The sequence below is a fragment of the Perissodus microlepis genome, chromosome 9 (assembly GCF_051167445.1).
Source record: "Perissodus microlepis isolate ML-2025 ecotype Zambia chromosome 9, ASM5116744v1, whole genome shotgun sequence".
Lineage (NCBI taxonomy): Eukaryota > Metazoa > Chordata > Actinopteri > Cichliformes > Cichlidae > Perissodus > Perissodus microlepis.
Genome location: NC_140469.1, coordinates 22,647,352 through 22,665,369, shown reverse-complemented (window position 1 = coordinate 22,665,369; position 18,018 = coordinate 22,647,352). Strand labels below are relative to the sequence as shown.

Below are 18,018 nucleotides of genomic sequence, written 5' to 3'. Positions count from 1 at the left end.
GCACTCTGTCAAGCATAATGAAGGAGGGCATTGTAAAATTGATTGTGATTGTGAAAAACATAGTATTTGATATAATGCCAATAAATGTTGCTGTTATGCTCTTCTGCCTCATGTTGGATTTTAATTGGTCTGTTTCTGCATGTGTCTCCTAGCTACACTCACATAACAGATTCTAACTTAAAGGCAGTTTTGATGCTTTTTATCATTAATGTCAGGAGCTTTCAACTGGCCACCAGTGTCCTGTTCTGACCTCACAGCAGTCTCGCCCCTTGATTAAAATAATACATTGTAAAATGCCTTTAAAAGAAGTCCCCTGTAGGCGAACTCCTAATAATCAAAAATAAAATAACGTCACCTGTATTTGTCTATTAATCTCTAAGTATCAAAATTAACCCAGAAAAAAGCAACGTGCAGCTCCAGTAAGTGTATCTGTAGCCACTGTAAGCAATACTCCCTGCATGTTCTCCTTCTACCTGTCCCTCCTCACTCTTCTCCCCGCTGTAGTTTACTCTCTGTGTCCGGTGCTGCTTGCTATGCATCATGTTGGCCCAAAATGACGATTGATTGCAGTGCCACTGCTTTTGTAATCCGCTTAGGATGGATTTTGCATCTAAATCACTTTATTATTTATGTGCCTAACTCTTGCCAATGCCATTTGGAGGCGGTATGATTGGTGATCCATCAAACATTATCCTTCACTTTGGTCATTAATATTGTAATGGGATGGACCTTCAACATAAAACTTCCAGGTGGAATGCGAATCTCTTCAGGGAGGGTCAAGCTACTTAAAACAGGAGTCAACAGAAGAAAGATTATCAGGTGTACTCGCTACCAGGCAGGCTCTCCAGAGATGTTGTTAGCCTGCCCTCTCTCCGCTATCTACCTCTCTCTCCTCCACTCCCAGCTCACACAGCAGCTTGTATCTTCATACATGGCCTTGCTTAGAAAAATATAGGATGTTATTCTTTCATTGCCCTTTTCCCATCAGGGCTTCAATCACCACCTGCCAATCACACACGTCTGCTGCTTCCAGGCACACACTTAAGCTCACCGTGCCACGTCAGGACACGGTTGAAACAACCACCTCTGTAGATGAGAAAAACAAGAATTGATAGATATTCATCTTACCACATAAAGGGCAAGTGTGATATGCATCGCAAACATTTGATGCGAATACTTCAAAGGAGTTTTATATAATCAGCTTTTTTATGAAATCTCTGAAAAGTTTCAAAGACCCAAGTTTGATGTTAACTCCTTGCGAGTCCTTCCACTTAATGTTAAGGTAGCGTAAGGGTTATTTTCAACTCGGCACCGCAACGATGTGGAGGCTCCGGGGATGCTGAAACGGCTGAGGGCAAAAAATCTGTTGTTCGTCGTCTCCATGGCAGCCCCCTGAGCCCAGAGAAGAGTGAGGCCATACAGATAGAGCTGATACCTCTCAATGTGTGAGGAAGGCAACTGCTCAGATGCATTTGAGGTTCATGGATGCCAGCAATCATCACGTCACTGAGCCACAAGAAATTCTTCCAGTCAGCTTTTAGCCAGAGGGCAGGGAAGGCACCAGAAGTGAAAGGAAGAGACATTTGTACTTTACAGTACATGTAGAGCAGCTGACCTCAGATAACTCTAAATACTTGAGCGATTGTCCTACGAGGGATTTTATTGTCATCGTGGAGAACAATTTGCATCTTTCAGAAAAATGAGCGAAAAAGTGTTCCGCGTTCATACAATTCAGCATTTCTGTTATGCATTCAACAGATGAAATGTGTTTTTGTAAAAGGAGCTGCTAATACTGACAAGTTTCCCGCAGTTGTTTTGAGTGCTACTGAGTCTTTGATAACAAATTTATTGCTTTGTTTAGTCTCTTCATTCTCATTCGCATTCAGTTAAAGTTCCAGCACACTACCATTGCCAGCGCCAGGAAGAAGAAAGGCACAGCTAGCAACTGGCTTGGTAAAAACTGCGAGGTTTAATTGTTTCAGCTCCATGGAGAGAGACACACAAAGCAAAACAAATCAAGGATACTGTGATATATATAAATTGAAAAACAATGTCTTTCTTTTCTTTTTTCTTTTTTGCATATTTTTCATTTATCACTCTTTAATGTTTCAGCTGATCAAACACATTTTAGACAGATTTTAGACAAAAGATCAACCGAGTAAATACAAAACTGTATTTTTAAATGGTGATTTCATTTATTGTTCTATTATCATTCAAACCTACCTGTGTGAAAAAGTGATTGCCTCCTAAACATAATAACTGCTTGCGCCACCCTTGGCAATAAGAACCGCAATCAACCATTTGTGATAATTGGCAATAAATCTTTCACCTCAGTGTGGAGGGATTTTTAATTCAGCCACACTGGAGAGTTTTTCAGCACGTACGGCCTGTTTAAGGTCATGCCAAAGCATCTCAATCAGATTTAAGTCCTGATTATGAACAGACCCCGCCAACACTGTTTTTAAAAAAAAAACAAAAAACTGTTGAACCAGGACACGTTCACCCCCGTTTCAAGTTTTTTCCTTGTGTGGATAATGGCTCTCACTGTGGTTCACCGGAGTCCCAAAGTGTCTTTGCAACCTTTTCCAAACCGATAGATCTCATTGACTTTCTTTCTCAGCTGTTTCTTTAGATTGTGGCATGATGTGTTGCTTTTTGTGATATTAAAGCCTGCTTTACTTTGTCAGACAGGTTCTGTTTAAGTGGCCTCTTGATTTAACAAGTCTGGCAGTAATCAGGGCTGGGTGTGGAAAATCATGATTTGGGGGTGGTCATTTACTTTCACATAGGGTAAATGGTAAATATGTCAAAGAATAGGAAATCAGGAAGGAAACGCACACTTTTTCACAGCACTGTATATTTTCTACTTTTGATTTTGGCATTAGAGCTCCACCGTTGCACTTTTGATATCCACAAATCAAGAATCCTTTGCTTTAAATACTGCCAACACTGTGGCAAGGGAGGTTTCTTTACTTTCTAGTATGTACTGGGGCTTTTTTTTTCAATGTTTCACCAACAGAGGAACAGAGGAAAGCGTCTTCGTGTCTGATGTGATGCTATATTAAACATCTGCGCTTGTGCGAAACGAGAAATTTCTTCAAGCTTGTATCTGCGAATTGCACAGAGATGCAGCGCTCCACTCAAAATAGCATCACACGTACTATTATTTGGTAATGATTGCTGTGCTCAGAATCCTAGCTACGATCTCACGAACTCCTACTCATATTTGATAGAGTAATGGAGCATCCATTTTTCATTCTGCAGGCGAGGGGAGGACGGTGCAGCCAGCTTTGCAATTTTAGAATTTTTGCATTTGCTCATCTGCGGTTTTTTAGCTACACATACACACACACACACACACACACACACACACACACACACACACACACAAACATATAGCACATATACAGTGACAGTCTCATCTGCAGTGGTGGCAGCAGGCGATGACCTCTGACACTTGTGTATCAGCGAGCGCACAGATTAGTCATCACCCTGGGTCTGCACAACTGAAGTGGAGCTGTGCAGTCGAAGTATGATGTGATTATTCCACTGACCTCTTTTCCCACTTCAAAACTGTGCTTTTTCAAACATTCCTCTCCCTCCACACAAAGATTTGTTGATTCGTCTTGCGCAGGCAGTCAATGATAACAACAGACATTGTCAACAGTGGCTCAAACAGCAACACACATGAATGCCGGTCCTTTAGTAACAGGGCAACTTTAGCGTACCTGTGAAGCTGACGTGCAATCAACTTGCAGGTAATAACCTCTTAATGAAATGTTTTTGCACAGGAAGCCGGATGCTTTGGGGAGGTCATCCTTCATCACAAAATCATTACGGGGCTGATTCATTTCTCTGCCATGTTAATATAAAAAGCATCAGCTTAGCAGGATGAGAAGAAGGGTGGTCTAAATTGTCAATTAAAGATCTATCTTCCAGTCTTACTTACGCCACATGACTTGCAGACTGAGTGATAGCAGTGAAGGCTGGATTGTCTTGCTTCGTGTGAAATGAACTCTGTAGTAATGAAAATACTTTTAGTTATAATTGTTTTCTCAACCAAAAACAAGCAATCACACATGAAAAAGAGTCACCTGTCTAGCATTAAAGTCACAAATGAATCAGTTTAACTCTTATTAGGCCTTCGGTGGATTGCTCACATATGGTTTTGGCTCTGTCGGCTGATCAACCTTCTCGTGAATGGTTTTAATAACAGATTTTTTCCCCTGCTAATTCACTGATTGTAACATCCATAACAATAAATATCAAACTATTGCACATCCTCAAGAGCAAAAACACATTAGCTCACATTAACCAGTCAACGAGAGATCATCAGTGCTTGATACTGATGTTTTATCTTGATAGAGAAATAGTATAATTCAAAAAAAAAAAATCTTCTTCTTATTATTACTATTTGTTTTAGAACGCTCCAATCACACAATCAGTTTTCAGGAGGAACATTTCATTTGTTAAGCGTGCAGGGGAAATATCCAATAATTGGCAAAGAGGAAACACTTTCATGAGCAGCTCAACATCTTAACAAGAGAAAAGCAGCTGAAAGAACCACATGAGTAGACTTTTATAGGAGGGTGTGAGAGTCAAGTCAGACTACCGGTGTCAGACTATTGGTGTTTTGGTAGATATAAGCTGTGTCGAAAGGAGGCAGATCAATAACTTGTCTGGTTGATGCAGAAGAGACAACTTTTAAATGAGCTCTGCATTTTCTTTCATTAAATGTTCCCTTTTCAAAAAGATTAGAAAGACCACTTTCAAGTCCAAGCTGACAATCAAGCTGTGTCATTCTTTACTCCATAGTCACAGAAAAATCATGGTGGAACCAAAAGTTTTGTGTCTTTATGATACAACATCATAAAGACACAAAACTGCAAGGTAACCAAAGTGATCATGTACGTCTACCTTATTGTCCACTATTATGTCCATGTCTTGGCTTTGTATCTATGTTCTTTTATGGGTTCAGTTATTATCATACCTCTTCAATGTTTCCGTAGGAAGCCTCGTGTTTCTTTGCAATGAAATAAGAGCCTAAATGACAAATATCTCATTTTATAGAGAAGAGGCTTTCTCCTGGAAACCCTTCCAGCCACGCCATACCTGTCCAGTCATTTTTAGTTCGTTGTTATTAGCTGTACAATGCACTGAGTCTGAGTGAAGGAGAGAGATCATTGTCCTGTTAATTTGTCCCAATTTTGTACAAACTTTGACTGTTGGTTAGATGGCCTCACATTTGACTCCAGATTACTTTGGTATATAAAACAAGCCAAATCATCACCTCTCCATTACTGTGCTTAACACTTAGTATGATGTGTTTGTGCTGAAATGCAGTATTTGGTGTTTGGCCATAATGGACAGCATCATGTTTGGCAAACACCACTTTGTCCAAAAGATATTCATCAAGAAAGTTGATTCAGCTGCAACTTTTCAAACCTAAGCCATGCTGCTAATTTCTTTCTAGACACAAGAGTAGAACAGGCTTTCTCCTGGCAGCCCTTTGAAATGAGCTATACTTTCTCCATCTTTTGCTAATTGTGCTGTCATAAACTTCAGCATTTAACATGCTAAGTGAGGCCTGTAGAGATGTAGCTCATTGAGCAGTCTGAGGACTGCACAGTCTGACCTTGGGGTGGTACATTCACTGGAAGATTGGTAATTGGTATGTTTTCCACATGTGAGTATTCTTTCTCACTGCAGAATGAAGCATTTCTAATTGTTTGCAAATTGTCCTGCAACACTTCCCTTACCAGACTGGCACCAACGATTCTTTCTTTAAGATCGTTTCTGGTGTCTTTCCTCCTTGGTAATGTTTTAACCCACACTGGAATGCTCCAGACCTGCAAACCACTAAAACGTCTGCATTTATAAGGTGCTCACACTTCCTGATGTAATTATCAAGTGCATTGATTAGCAGCACCTGACTGCTACTTAGTCTCTTAAAGTCTCTTACGGAAGCTGTAAGAATGTATTTTGCTTTCTGCAAACTGCTTCTGCATTTGGTTTGACTTTTGTTATATAAATAATGACACAGTGTAATATACCATGTTTTGGAATTCATCTGAGATTGCATTTAGTTAATTTTAAGATGTGCTAAGGACCAAATGGTTTATTTGGTCCTTAGAACTGAAAGAAGGTTTAATTTCTTTTTACTGTTATTGCATTATGACTAACACTCAGTAAAACTTGCACATTGCACTCACTGAAGAGCCGAGGCTCCCTAGTTGAAACACTAAACTTGCTGCAGAGAATTTAATCAAAAGGTCTCTTGCTTGCCTGCCTGCATGCACAGCATTATCTGGTCATGATCATTTTAAAATTATGTTTGATAGCAGTAGTGTCTAGGAATGTGCTCCGCTGTATCTTTGCAATTCATCCCTAGGCTTCGCAAAGATGTTTTAACAAGATAAGGCCCCAGACAATGCCCTTCAGAGACAAAACTTAATTCAACACTGAAACTTAAATTGTAGCGTTGTTTGCTTCTGGAGTGAAGACACACAAAACCGTATAACAATGATTCTTCGGTAGTTTTCTAATTTGTTTCCATTTGTCTAAAACGTTAACTTTTGACTCACGTCTTTTGATTGCTTAAACATTTTGCCTGCCAGCCAGGAACAAAACAATTCCAAATATGAAAAGTTTTCCCACTCACAAACAACAACAACAACAACATAAAACACAAAAAGTGCACGCACAGTAGAGTAGCAGTGCTTGCACAGCATATTGGAGGTGCATCCCATGCCACATAATAAATTCCATTCCACTCTAAATAGTATGTCACAAGAACTTTGACACACTTTCTGCAAGTTGATGTTTAGTAAATGTTAAAATCAAACTGTGCTTACATCCACTAGTGGATCAGTTAAATGATTCAGCAGGGATTTTCTCAAAAACAGCATGACAACAAACACAGACATTTCAGCATTTAGGAGCCAAGAGAGGCTCTAAACTAAAAGTCTGAAAGATGCCTAAGGCAGTTTTTGTTCCCGAGAGAGACAATCCATTCCTCCAGCAAAGATCAAGCCTCTGTATTTCAAGAGGAAAGTGTTCGTGAAATACAGTATAGGCTATATTTCACTGGGCTTTCATACTAATAAAATCTGCATAGCAAATGATAGATACCTGAGAGCAAAGAGGAAAAGAACAAAACAAAAACAAAGCAAAGACTCACCAAGAGGCTGTCCAGCAATGATACGGGCGTTTTCCCCCGCCACCGCTGCTCGGGCGTTCCTTTCGTTCATGTATTGTACAAAGGCGTAACCCTTGTGCACAGAGCAACCCACTATCTTGCCATACTTGGCGAAGATGACCTCTATGTCGGTCTTCTTGACGATGGCTGTGTTGAGGTTGCCAATAAAGACTCTGGAGTTGAGGGAACGAGGGTCATTCTTGTTGGTCACGTTGCTGGTCTGAGTTTTACCAGTCATTCTCCTCCAGTTGCCCTCCTGGGACACAGACAGAGGGGGAGGGGAGGGGGAAAGCTTTAGAGGACGGGCAGGCCAACTCCAGCTAATTCTGCTCCAAAGGAAGTGTTTAATATTAATTTTTTAAATATAACATAATGACACAGATAGTCAAATAAATAAGCACAATTATAGATGGAACCGTTGTCGAAGAACTTCAGGAACTAATTCAGAATCAGTAAAATATCTAATAATACTCTTAAAGAAGTCATTTCATGATTGCAGAGTTGTCACCAGTAACCTAACTGCTGCTTAGAGAAATCAAAAACACTGCAAGTTTAAAAAAAAGGAAAGAAAAAAGATAACGGTTTAACAACTGACCTTTCTTTACAGATCTAAAGCTTGAGCTGCTTAGTTGGAAAACAAGTGATAGCACAGTTGGCCAGTTATTCTTTTAGGACTCGCAACAACACTAAATTTAACCAATTCTGAATGATGATCATTGCTTCTTCATCACATACATGTGCTTCTTACTTACTTACCCAGCCAGCTCGGTGTGCTGGTTTGTGACCTTGGCTAACATGGCATCATGGTTTTTTAAAGCTGTTTCTCAGTCAGACAACTACTTTAAAGAGTAAAACATACACACAGAGTCTCTCTGTGGTTCCTCCAGCAACTGACAGCATTGCTGTGAATGGATGTTTTACTGACCCAGCTGGGGGCATGTGATTGGCTGGTGACAAATCCACTGTCATGAAATGTGACATGAAATATAACTAGATAGAAAAAAAGATGAAGTAAAAGTCAGACTTCTGGAAAGGAGATTTTGAAACATACACTTAACATTACTTCAATTTAACTTGAATCATTTGACATTTATTTACTCGTATTACACACTGGAGCGCCATGAAACGCAGGATAATTCCTTTTTTCCAGTAATACTTTATACTAACTGTAGTTATTGAATGGAAAATTCATTTTTAATAAAAATAAAGCTTTTACTGTTAATGAAATTGCACCATTATTTAATGCTTACACATCTTTTAATAATAATTGGTCTGTAACTGATGAATGACGGCCTCTGTTAATATTTACAGTTAAGTGACTATAAGTACTTCACGTTTAAGGGCAACTTTCCAATTCTTTCATAAATGTGAAGTAAAGGCAACCATGTCAACTTTTACAGAACTATCTACATGTTGTTTAATTAGATTTTAGATCTTTCAGTGTAATTTTGGAAGGATGAGCAATTTTGAATGAGGAACACAGGTTGTGTTGGACAAAATAAGCCACTCTGAGTGGATCAGGGCAGAGAGCGCTGGGAGATGACAGGATAGGAATTGGAGCTGGGCCTGAATCAGTCTGAATGCATGATCTTTACCCATTCCACATTCATTCTGACAGGTGGAGCTGGATTGATGTTTCTAAGCTCTGTAAATGGTTAATAAATACTATATAGATCATCTATAAACAAAAATTGTGGTTTAGGTTAAATGACACCAAGAAGGGAGTGAGATTGGCCTTACTGTTGTTGTGGCACAGGTGCAGTGCTGTGTGTTATTATATGTACCAATGTTATCATATTAAATTCAAATTATAGCTAGTTTTTAGTAAATGATAAACCTAAATGACTTGTTTGATAGCAACATATCATTTTCTTAAAGCTTACTAAACTTTTAAACTTTTACCCTTTTTCCTAGTTGGGTTCTACTTTTTTAATGCACCTTTTTGTTGAAAAGGCTGTTGTTGTTGTTGTTGAAGGTTTCCTTCTCTGTATGTAAAGTACAATGTCACTGGCCAGTCAACTGCTTACCTAAGCCACATTTTGCATGGTTGAAATGCTACCACTGGATGATTGTGAGGAGCATAAGAAGAAGCAACAATATGTGAATGTCACAGCAGTTCTCTCCGCTTTGTGAAAAACCAAATACAGTAGCTGTCAGTGAAAAAGCTTTGCTATCTCAATACCCATATTGTTGCATCCCTAATGCTTTGTGTGCCATTTCACTGATCACATAAAGCGTGGGCTGTAATTCGTGTTACAGTTTTATTCAGACTTTTCTGTGCTGTCAAGTTATCAACGTACATTAGCCTCAGCTTTTGTAGGCCTCCTCTGCAATTATTCCTAAATGACCTTTTCATGGCTTGAATGTTAGTTTTCATGAAAGATGATTGGTCGCAGCATCGGGGCAATTATGCCTACCCAATGAAAGGATGCACTATTGAGCGATCATTGTTTTATGTTTAATTACGGTTATCAAACGGCAGATAGGTAAATTGATCCCCCCAAAATTTTCCACCAGTTTTTCCTTTGATTTTCTTTTCACTGCAAGCATGTCGTTTTGTTTTTTTATAGCTGGAAAAATCCCGGTTTTCATTACAGTTTATGTTCCAAAATGGATTACAGTTAGTCCATTAAATACTGTGAAATATTGTGAAGAAAACACTGAATATTTAATATTTGCCTGCTCTGAGTCTCTGTCCCTGACACACTGTGATAACAACTATTCAGCTTTGAGACGAAGAACCTGAATAATGGATCCAATCCTCGGTAAATAGGATTAGTAACCAAGGTAACGCTGATGTTCTTGGAATATCGTGCACGAACACACAAGCGCACACATGTACACATTTCTGACTGGCAGTCTCTTTCCCTTTACCAAACATAATTTCCAATGCAAACGGCTGTAGACTCCTACGGCGCGGCAGCTTTGATTGCCCACTGCGTAGCGTCAATCTCTGCACAATTACACAGTGTAGTTTTATTGTGATGTGCTGTCCCATAATAACTTTGTTCGGCAATTGGCTGTATGTGGCAGGAGAATAATTCTGAAAAGGATGCAATTCACACACTGAACCCACAGTAGATAAAGAAGAAAGCTGCCCAGTCAACCAGGAAAGTGGAACAGCCGTGCGATTTACAGAGGAAATATTCTGTGTCATGCATCCATTACACCTGAGTCTGGGATCAGGCAACACACACTACCGCTACTCTTTCACTTGGCAACACATGTTTTATGTGTTATATCACCTAACGTCGGATGTTATTTCTTTGACTATTTGCACCTACTGTGGTTGCACAGCAGCTCGGGTTTACAGTGTTGCATGGATGTGCTGTTTCTGCACGTTGCCACATGTGGGAATAAACTCCTGCTCACCAGCCCTCAAGTGGCCTTGTCATTTATCAGTGGCAGACACTGAAAATTGATGTGGTGCAGATATGCATGTCTTAACTCAAACGAGCACCACAGTGACCACCTAATGCTAGTTCAAAACCCCAGTCTGACACTCCTGCCATATGGATGTTCATGGACAGGTCACAGGGAACATGACACATCAGTGGAGAAGGGTTAGGTTGCCTCTCTAGTTTAATAAATCAGGAGTGGATACTGGCCTTCGGACCACTTTACCCCTTCTTACTGTTATATTTCATGTTGTCTTCTCTGTTGTTTTCTTTAGAACGGGACACTAATTTATTCCATCAGTGGTTTTCCTGCTGACCTTGCCTTTTAGTATATTTACAACCTCCATTAAGCTTCTTGTCCTCTGAGGTGATAGCGTCACAGGGAGAAACATGGGAAAACAGCGCAGGAAGTGATATTCAACCAGGAATGTAATTGGAAAAAGAATTGTCTTAGAGGACCTGATATTTGTTATCAAAAAAACACAGAAACGTGCTCTGCAAACTGCTTTTAGAGGAAAAGTAATGACCTGGTGTTCAAAGCCCACTCTTTAAAAACGATTACAGCTTCAACTGTACTGCCTTTTGACAGTTAAGAGGTGAAGACAGATAAGTCTTCATTTTCACTTTCATGCCGGCGTGGTCGTGTCAGAATAAGTGCCACATTTTTCAAAAGGTGGACGTCTCCTTTGGGGAAAAAAACACTTTGATGTTCTGGCATTACAGAAAAGCGCAGCATGCTTTGCCTCTAATATGTTTTGTAAGAGAAGCCCAATATCATGGCAATGATAAAGACATACAAATAAGGTCAGTAGAAAAAGCATCAAGGTTATGTAGTTGACAGCACTGCTGTGTTGGGTTAGCGGTTGAGTGAAAAAAGAAAGGGTTTCGTGCAGAAGTAGCCATATTACTGAGCTCTCTCTTGCTCTGTAATGCATTGTGCCTCGGTAGACAGGCTCTTAAAAGGTTGTTGTTTGGCTCTGGCCACCTGCCTGATTTATAGACATTTTTTTTTCATGGAGGGAACTCATTGAATTGATTCCTTTTGTAATTTCCTACCACTCCACCACTGTACATTTCTCTTCACGATGCCTCAGCCTCTCTGCTCTGATTGTTGCCTAGGCAGCTCGACGGGCTGAGGAAAGGCCGAAGAAGCTGCTCGCTGAAACAGAACAGAGAAAGGTAACCCGATACACCTTTTCCAAAAGCGTTGTCACCGTGTACCGCAAAGTTAGAATAATTGCTTTACCCATATCACTCATGGGAAGGGTCGCCGCTATAAAAATGATGATCTTGCCAAAAATAAACTATTTATTTTCAATGATCCCAAATAAGCCATCACAAGATTGGTTCAGATCTCTGGACTCGTACATTTCTAAATTCCTTTGGAAAGATAAACCCCCACGTATCAGCTTAAAAACACTACAAAGGACCAAGGATAAAGGAGGATTAGATCTGCCTAACTTTAATCACTATTTTTTAGCCAACAGGCTTCAGTTCATCTCTAGATGGTTTAAACACACCTTCTTAGATGAACCTTGGATAGATGTAGAACAGGCACTATGTAATAACCTAGAAATTTCAGACCTACCATTTATCAGCTCAAACATCAAACGACATGAATGCTTTAAAAGCATCAATATTAGCTCTTCTCTGACAGCATGGTGGGAGTTTCTAAAAATGACAGAGTCTTCATTAATCCCATGCAAACGTACACCTATCTGGAACAACCCGGACATATTACAAAACAATAATATGATAAACTTTTCAGATTGGAGTTGCAAAGGAATTAAATACTTGGAACATATATTGGAAGGAACAGACTTTATTTCATTTGACAGACTAGTTATACAATATGGGATCAACAAGAAACGATTTTTGGAATATCAACAAATTAAATCCATAGTAAAAAAGAAATTTAATCCCAGTGAAGCTGAATTACAAACACCACCAAGTGTGGTACAATTTCTTAGTCTAAAACCCCCCAAATTATTGTCTAAAATATACAGAACACTTTCTAAAATAGATGAATCAATATCCCTTCCTATTGCAAAATGGGAAGCAGATTTATCAATCAACTTAGACCCAAACCTTTGGTCTCAGATATGCTTAAAAACCTTTCAATGGATCAGAAATCCCAGTTTGCAATTAATACAATACAAAATATTACACAGAGTGCACTATACTGGTCATAGGATGTTCAAGATGGGCTATACGCCTTCCAACAACTGCTCACACTGCACAGCAAATACACCGGATAATTACATCCACGCTCTTTGGTTCTGTCCACCAGTTCAGAAATTTTGGCGTGAGATATGTGAAGACTTATCAAAGTGTCTGAAATGTAACATTCCAGCCTCCCCTTTAGTATGCTTGCTGGGCAACTTGGATGAGGTCACTGCAGAAATAAACACAGCCCACGTTGTTTTTACGGCCCTATGCATTGCCAAGAAAATGGTCCTCATTAACTGGAAAAATAAAAATAATCTTAATTCTAACCAATATAAAAACCATCTAATAGATCACATTAGTCTTGATACAACCTCTGCCATCACATTTGATCAATCCCTTTGGGCTCCTTTGATCGGCTTCATCACCTAGTGGGGGTGGGGGGGTCATGGTTTGGTCCTGCCTTCGCTATTGTGGTTGATGTGGGGGTAGGGACGGCCTTAGGGCGTCTGGGGAGTCCCTAGGGACGTTTCCCTGGAGGGCCTAACCTGGGGGCTGTGGCCATGACCTGGTTAGAAGCTCTGGGGCTCTTGGATGGTGTTTTCCTTGTGGCTGCGTACAGCGGAGATGGGGGAGGGTCTGTGCTGGCGGACGTTGGTTACTGGCCTGGTAGCCTGGCTGCCCCTGGGAGGGTCCGGGACGGGCGTGGAGGCTTGGGGGTCTGGGGGTGCTCCGCCCCCCGGTCTGGGGTGCTGGCCGGGCCTTGGGGGCTTGGGTCCTGGCTGTTGTGTCGCCGGAGTAGTGGGCGGGTGGGTGCAGGGGGGCTCAGCCCCAGTGCAGGGGACCTCTGGTGCATCGGCCCAACTAGGGGGCTCTCTAACTGGTGGGGAGGTTGTTACATCTTTGCAGGTGGTCTCCTCACTACAGGAGCTCACTCTGCAGGTGGGGGGAGAGATATAGGAGAGGGGGAGAATGAACTCAACCTGGGTGTCTATTGTCTTGTGTAGTTTGGGAGATGATTGGATGATGGGGTGGGTGCAGTTTTCTCTGGGGTGGAGTCGGGTGGGCTGCCCCGGACTCTGTGGGGCTGGGCAGTGCTGCTGCTGCGGGCCCCGGTCCGGATGGGCCTGGGCCTCCTTGCCCTGGTGGGTTCCAGAGCGTGGGGGTGCCTACTGGGGTCAGCGGGGGAGCTGGCCCCAGGGAGGGGCCGCTTGCCCCTCCCTTTCTTCCCTCCCCATCCTCAGCTGCCTTCCTATTCCCGCTCTACCACACCCACCCACACACGCAGGGCTTGGGGTGCAGGTATGTCACCAGGGTGCAGGGGAGGCACTCCCCCTCTGTCCCCTTCTGGCCGCCTGTGCCTCAATTTTATTCTGCAACCTAGACATCCACATTACTCACACTCTCACATAACACATACATATAGGGCCTTGGGGGTGGGCACGTTTTACAGCATCCAGAGGATGGTCGTTGTACTCCAACCCACCTCTGGCGCTGGTGCCCTACCCTCAATTTTAAATGCATTTAGACACTGAGGGTTTTCGGGAGGAGCCGTGCTGCTCTCTGAGAGGAAGCTAGTACCATGCTCTCCTGAGTTTTAAATGCACTTTAGAACAGCACACAACAACATTACATATGAGCGGGCGTAGGGAGGTTTGAGGTCTTCACTCACCCCGGTTCTGTTAGCCGTCAGGGCTGGGGGGCTGGGAGGAGGTGCTGGCCGTCAGACTGGGGTCTGGGATGCGGGCCCTCCCTGCTACTGCAGATAAGGAGGTGGTCCGCTTGCCTCCACCCCAGAGAGAAGGGTTACATCTCCTGGGTCTAGGTGCGGCTTGCCCCTCTGGGGGCGGGGGTACCTGGACCTGGGATATAGAGTATGTTTGGGGAGTGCGACTGTCTGTGCAGTGTCTATTTGTGTCTGTCTACACGTTGGGTGAGTGCCGAGTATTTGGTTGTGCATATGGGGGTGGGAATGCACGTCTGTGTCCGCGTGTGCCTGTTTGTCTGTGTCTATATGTCAGGTTGGGTCTTAGACTCAACCTCTCTGGGTACATCTCAGGCCCTCTAAAGTACGGAGGCCTATCTCCCCTCACCACACTCCCTGCCGGTGGCTGATGCCCTTAGACGTTGGTGTGTTGGTGGTCCTTGTCATCTGGGGCTGGGCGCTCATGCATGTACCGGCTCACTCCTGGTGGCCGATTGGCGGGGCCGGGCGCCTGTGGCCCGGCTGGGCTCCTTCCGGGGGGTGGGATGCCCTCAGGCCTCTGGCCTCTGGGCCTGAAGCTCGGTCCTCTCTGGCACAGCTGGCTGCCGGCGGAGCCCGCGGGCACGCCACTGCAACCCCCTCTGGCCTCTGCTCCGTAGCTGCGGGGTGACCTCCCCTTTGGGGCTCTACTCAGCTCTTCCCAGGAGGGTGGCACGGTTCCCCCCCCCTTTTGGTGGTCCTCCTCGGGTCCTTGTACTCTGGGGCCTCTGGATATCTGGGGCCTGGATCTCCTCCATACCTGCTTCATACCCTGGTGGACGGGGCTATGGCTCCCCACACTCCCTAGCAGATCGTTACATGGAGAAACCTTTGGAATACAAGCATGCTGATCCACACAGGTATGCACACAGGTGTACACACGGGTGTTCACAGACGCGGACTACACCTTTCTTGGCTGCTGCCTCAAAGCACATTGTGCGCTGTCTATCTTGCATGCTGCACAATATCGTTTATTATTTAGTATCTACTGTTATCTACTGCTAGCTAGTTTATTGTGATGGTGCTGTTTTTATTATGTTGCTCTTTGTTGTTTGCTTTCTCTTCTGTTTTTTTTTTCTCCATACAGGTGATCCAGGCGTTTTGTTTGTTTGTTTGTTTGTTTTTTCCTTTCTTCCCCCCCTTCTCACCGTCTCTTCTCCCCTTTGATTTTCTTTCTCTCCCTCTCTTTCTTTCATTCTTTCTCCCTGTCCTATCCCCCAGTCACGTCTGTCCCGTTTGTAGCAACCGAAAATAAAATAAATACATAATTATAATAAAGGTCAATCAAATGGACCAATATGGCAAGGCCATGATGATCCACTTGGTAAAATAAATCCGCTTGGCATCTTTCTTGGCCTTAAGACAAGAATTCTGATGGCTAAAGATCCAAACGGGACACAAAAAAAAAAAAAAAGAAAAAAAAAAAAGAATAATTGCTTCAAAGATTTCTTCCATTTATATCTTGACTTAAAATGTGTCTTTCTGCCCGTGAAAGCAACAGCAACAACTGTGAAAAAAATCCTATTTGTAAATCAACAGCTCTATTTGTATTATAGGTCGCAGAGTATCTCAGTCGTGCAGCCAGCCATAAATATGTGCACTTTTGTGAAGTGTGGTCAGAGGCTGAAACGATTGTGATCCAAAGAGAAACAGCACTCCCAACATTTCGCCTGATTTAAAGGTGAAGGAACAGTTACGGAAATTAAATTTAATATGAACAGAATAAAGGCCGTAAACACATTTAATGCTATACAGCACTTTCCACTATTCTATTTGCATCTTAAATAAAGGACTCCAGTCTCCAAGATAGGAAGCCATAAAACTAATTCTCTCCACATTTTCAATCAGCTGCTGCCCTTTGGCTTTATGAGTCAAGGTACACAGTGCCGGCCTCAGCTTCAACTCTGCTACACCACTGCAAAGAGGACCTATAAAAAGGAGGAGGAGGAGGAGCCATTCTAATTTTGCTGGCAAAGGGTGTTTGAAGTGCTATAAATGTGAGATAAATTTTGTTCAATGGGACATTTACACAACCTCACTGTTTATGACTATCTCAAGTCATTGTTTTTTTGTTCTCTGAGCAGTTAATTGCATGGGGTAAGAGAGCAACATCTCTTAAGGTAAGAGATGTTTTTGACTGCTAACCTAAACCATGAATGGGATTTATGGTTTTAAATATTTAATTACTGTTTTCAGAGGCTGCTAAATCATTATAATCATTATAATCTCATCTTCAAAGCTGCCCTTAGCTTTTTAACTAAACACACTAAACACTAAACACTACTGTAGCCTTGTCTTAACCCCATCAACCAGATTTTCCCCTCAATGTCATGTCAATTTCAGACACAAAAGATGAACCTCTTTCAGGTGATGCAGTTGGGGAAGAGGGTCAGAAACACAGTATGACACTAACAAAATATGACCAGCAAGACACAAATAACAAACTATAGACACAAAGAGGAGCTAGGTTTCCAGTGACAGAGAGCTGAAGGCTAGGGATCCCAGAAGACTAAACTGGGAGCATAAAGATAAAGCAACCAGGAAATGTAATATTGTTGCATTGAGTTGCAGAATTCAAAAGAAACTGAAAATCCCTGAAGGTACAGAAAAGCAGGACTCAAAATTAAGCTTGAACTAATAACAAGAAAGAATAAACAATTTCCTGAATCTAAATAATAAAGAATATTAAGCTTAAAACGTAGAGACAAAACCTGTTTGTCATGACACTGAGAAGGTGGTGGAGACCAAAGCAGAGCCAAAAGGATCGTTGTTGTTTTACTCACGTTCACCACCTCCTAATACGTTAAATAGGCGTTATAGTCCCAAGACACGGCCTAAAAATCACAGCTCTTAATTGAACCCCATTCTAATGGATGAAGTGCATCCATTAGCTCTCTGCTCATGGACAAAATTTAGTCAATAATGACGTCTGTTATGCAACCCGTGTTTAATAAATTACTTAACTTTTCCTCTAGTGTGCTTTTACTTGTGAAATGAGTTTTAAGTACAAGCAATGACAGTAATGATACAATACTCCTGTGTGTAATTTATGTGGCACAGCATGCTATTTAAAAAAAAAAAAAAGCAGACTGTGCTTACTAATTTTTATTACTTTTTTGTTCAGTTTATGCTTCAGCATTTCTTTCTTACTTGGGTGGTTATAGCCTTGGAAGAAAGACTATGTACCTCATACATCTTGTCTAACTTCAATACCACAGCCCTTCACATCGGGCCCCTTTTCCTCTTACCTGCAGCAAACCTCATTTCACTACAAATAGTGGCTATATGCGTCGCAGCGCCAACCATTTTTATTCCCCTGAACTCTGTTCTCAGAAAATTCATTGACTATTAGAAAGCCTGAAGGAACGATACAATTAGCTAACATGCAAATGGAGTCATTTCTCAGTTGGCTCTCATTCACCTGCACGAGAGTGATGGGTAAAATGTGATGGGAAAAACTCCCGTGTGCCGGGGCATAGCAAACATTGGATGATATACAAGTGGAATTTCTT

General features: G+C 42.0%; 1 protein-coding gene across 2 annotated transcripts in view; it reads right to left on the bottom strand.

The window, feature by feature from the left end:
- ralylb (RALY RNA binding protein like b) overlaps positions 1–18,018 on the bottom strand; it is a 124,577-nt gene that overhangs the window by 65,133 nt on the left and 41,426 nt on the right. For both annotated transcript variants that reach the window (XM_084939669.1, XM_084939670.1), the window contains exon 2: positions 7,181–7,454. In XM_084939669.1, coding sequence (XP_084795795.1) covers positions 7,181–7,436 — 256 coding nt within the window. In that variant the 5' untranslated portion in view covers positions 7,437–7,454. The remainder of the gene's footprint in view (positions 1–7,180; positions 7,455–18,018) is intronic.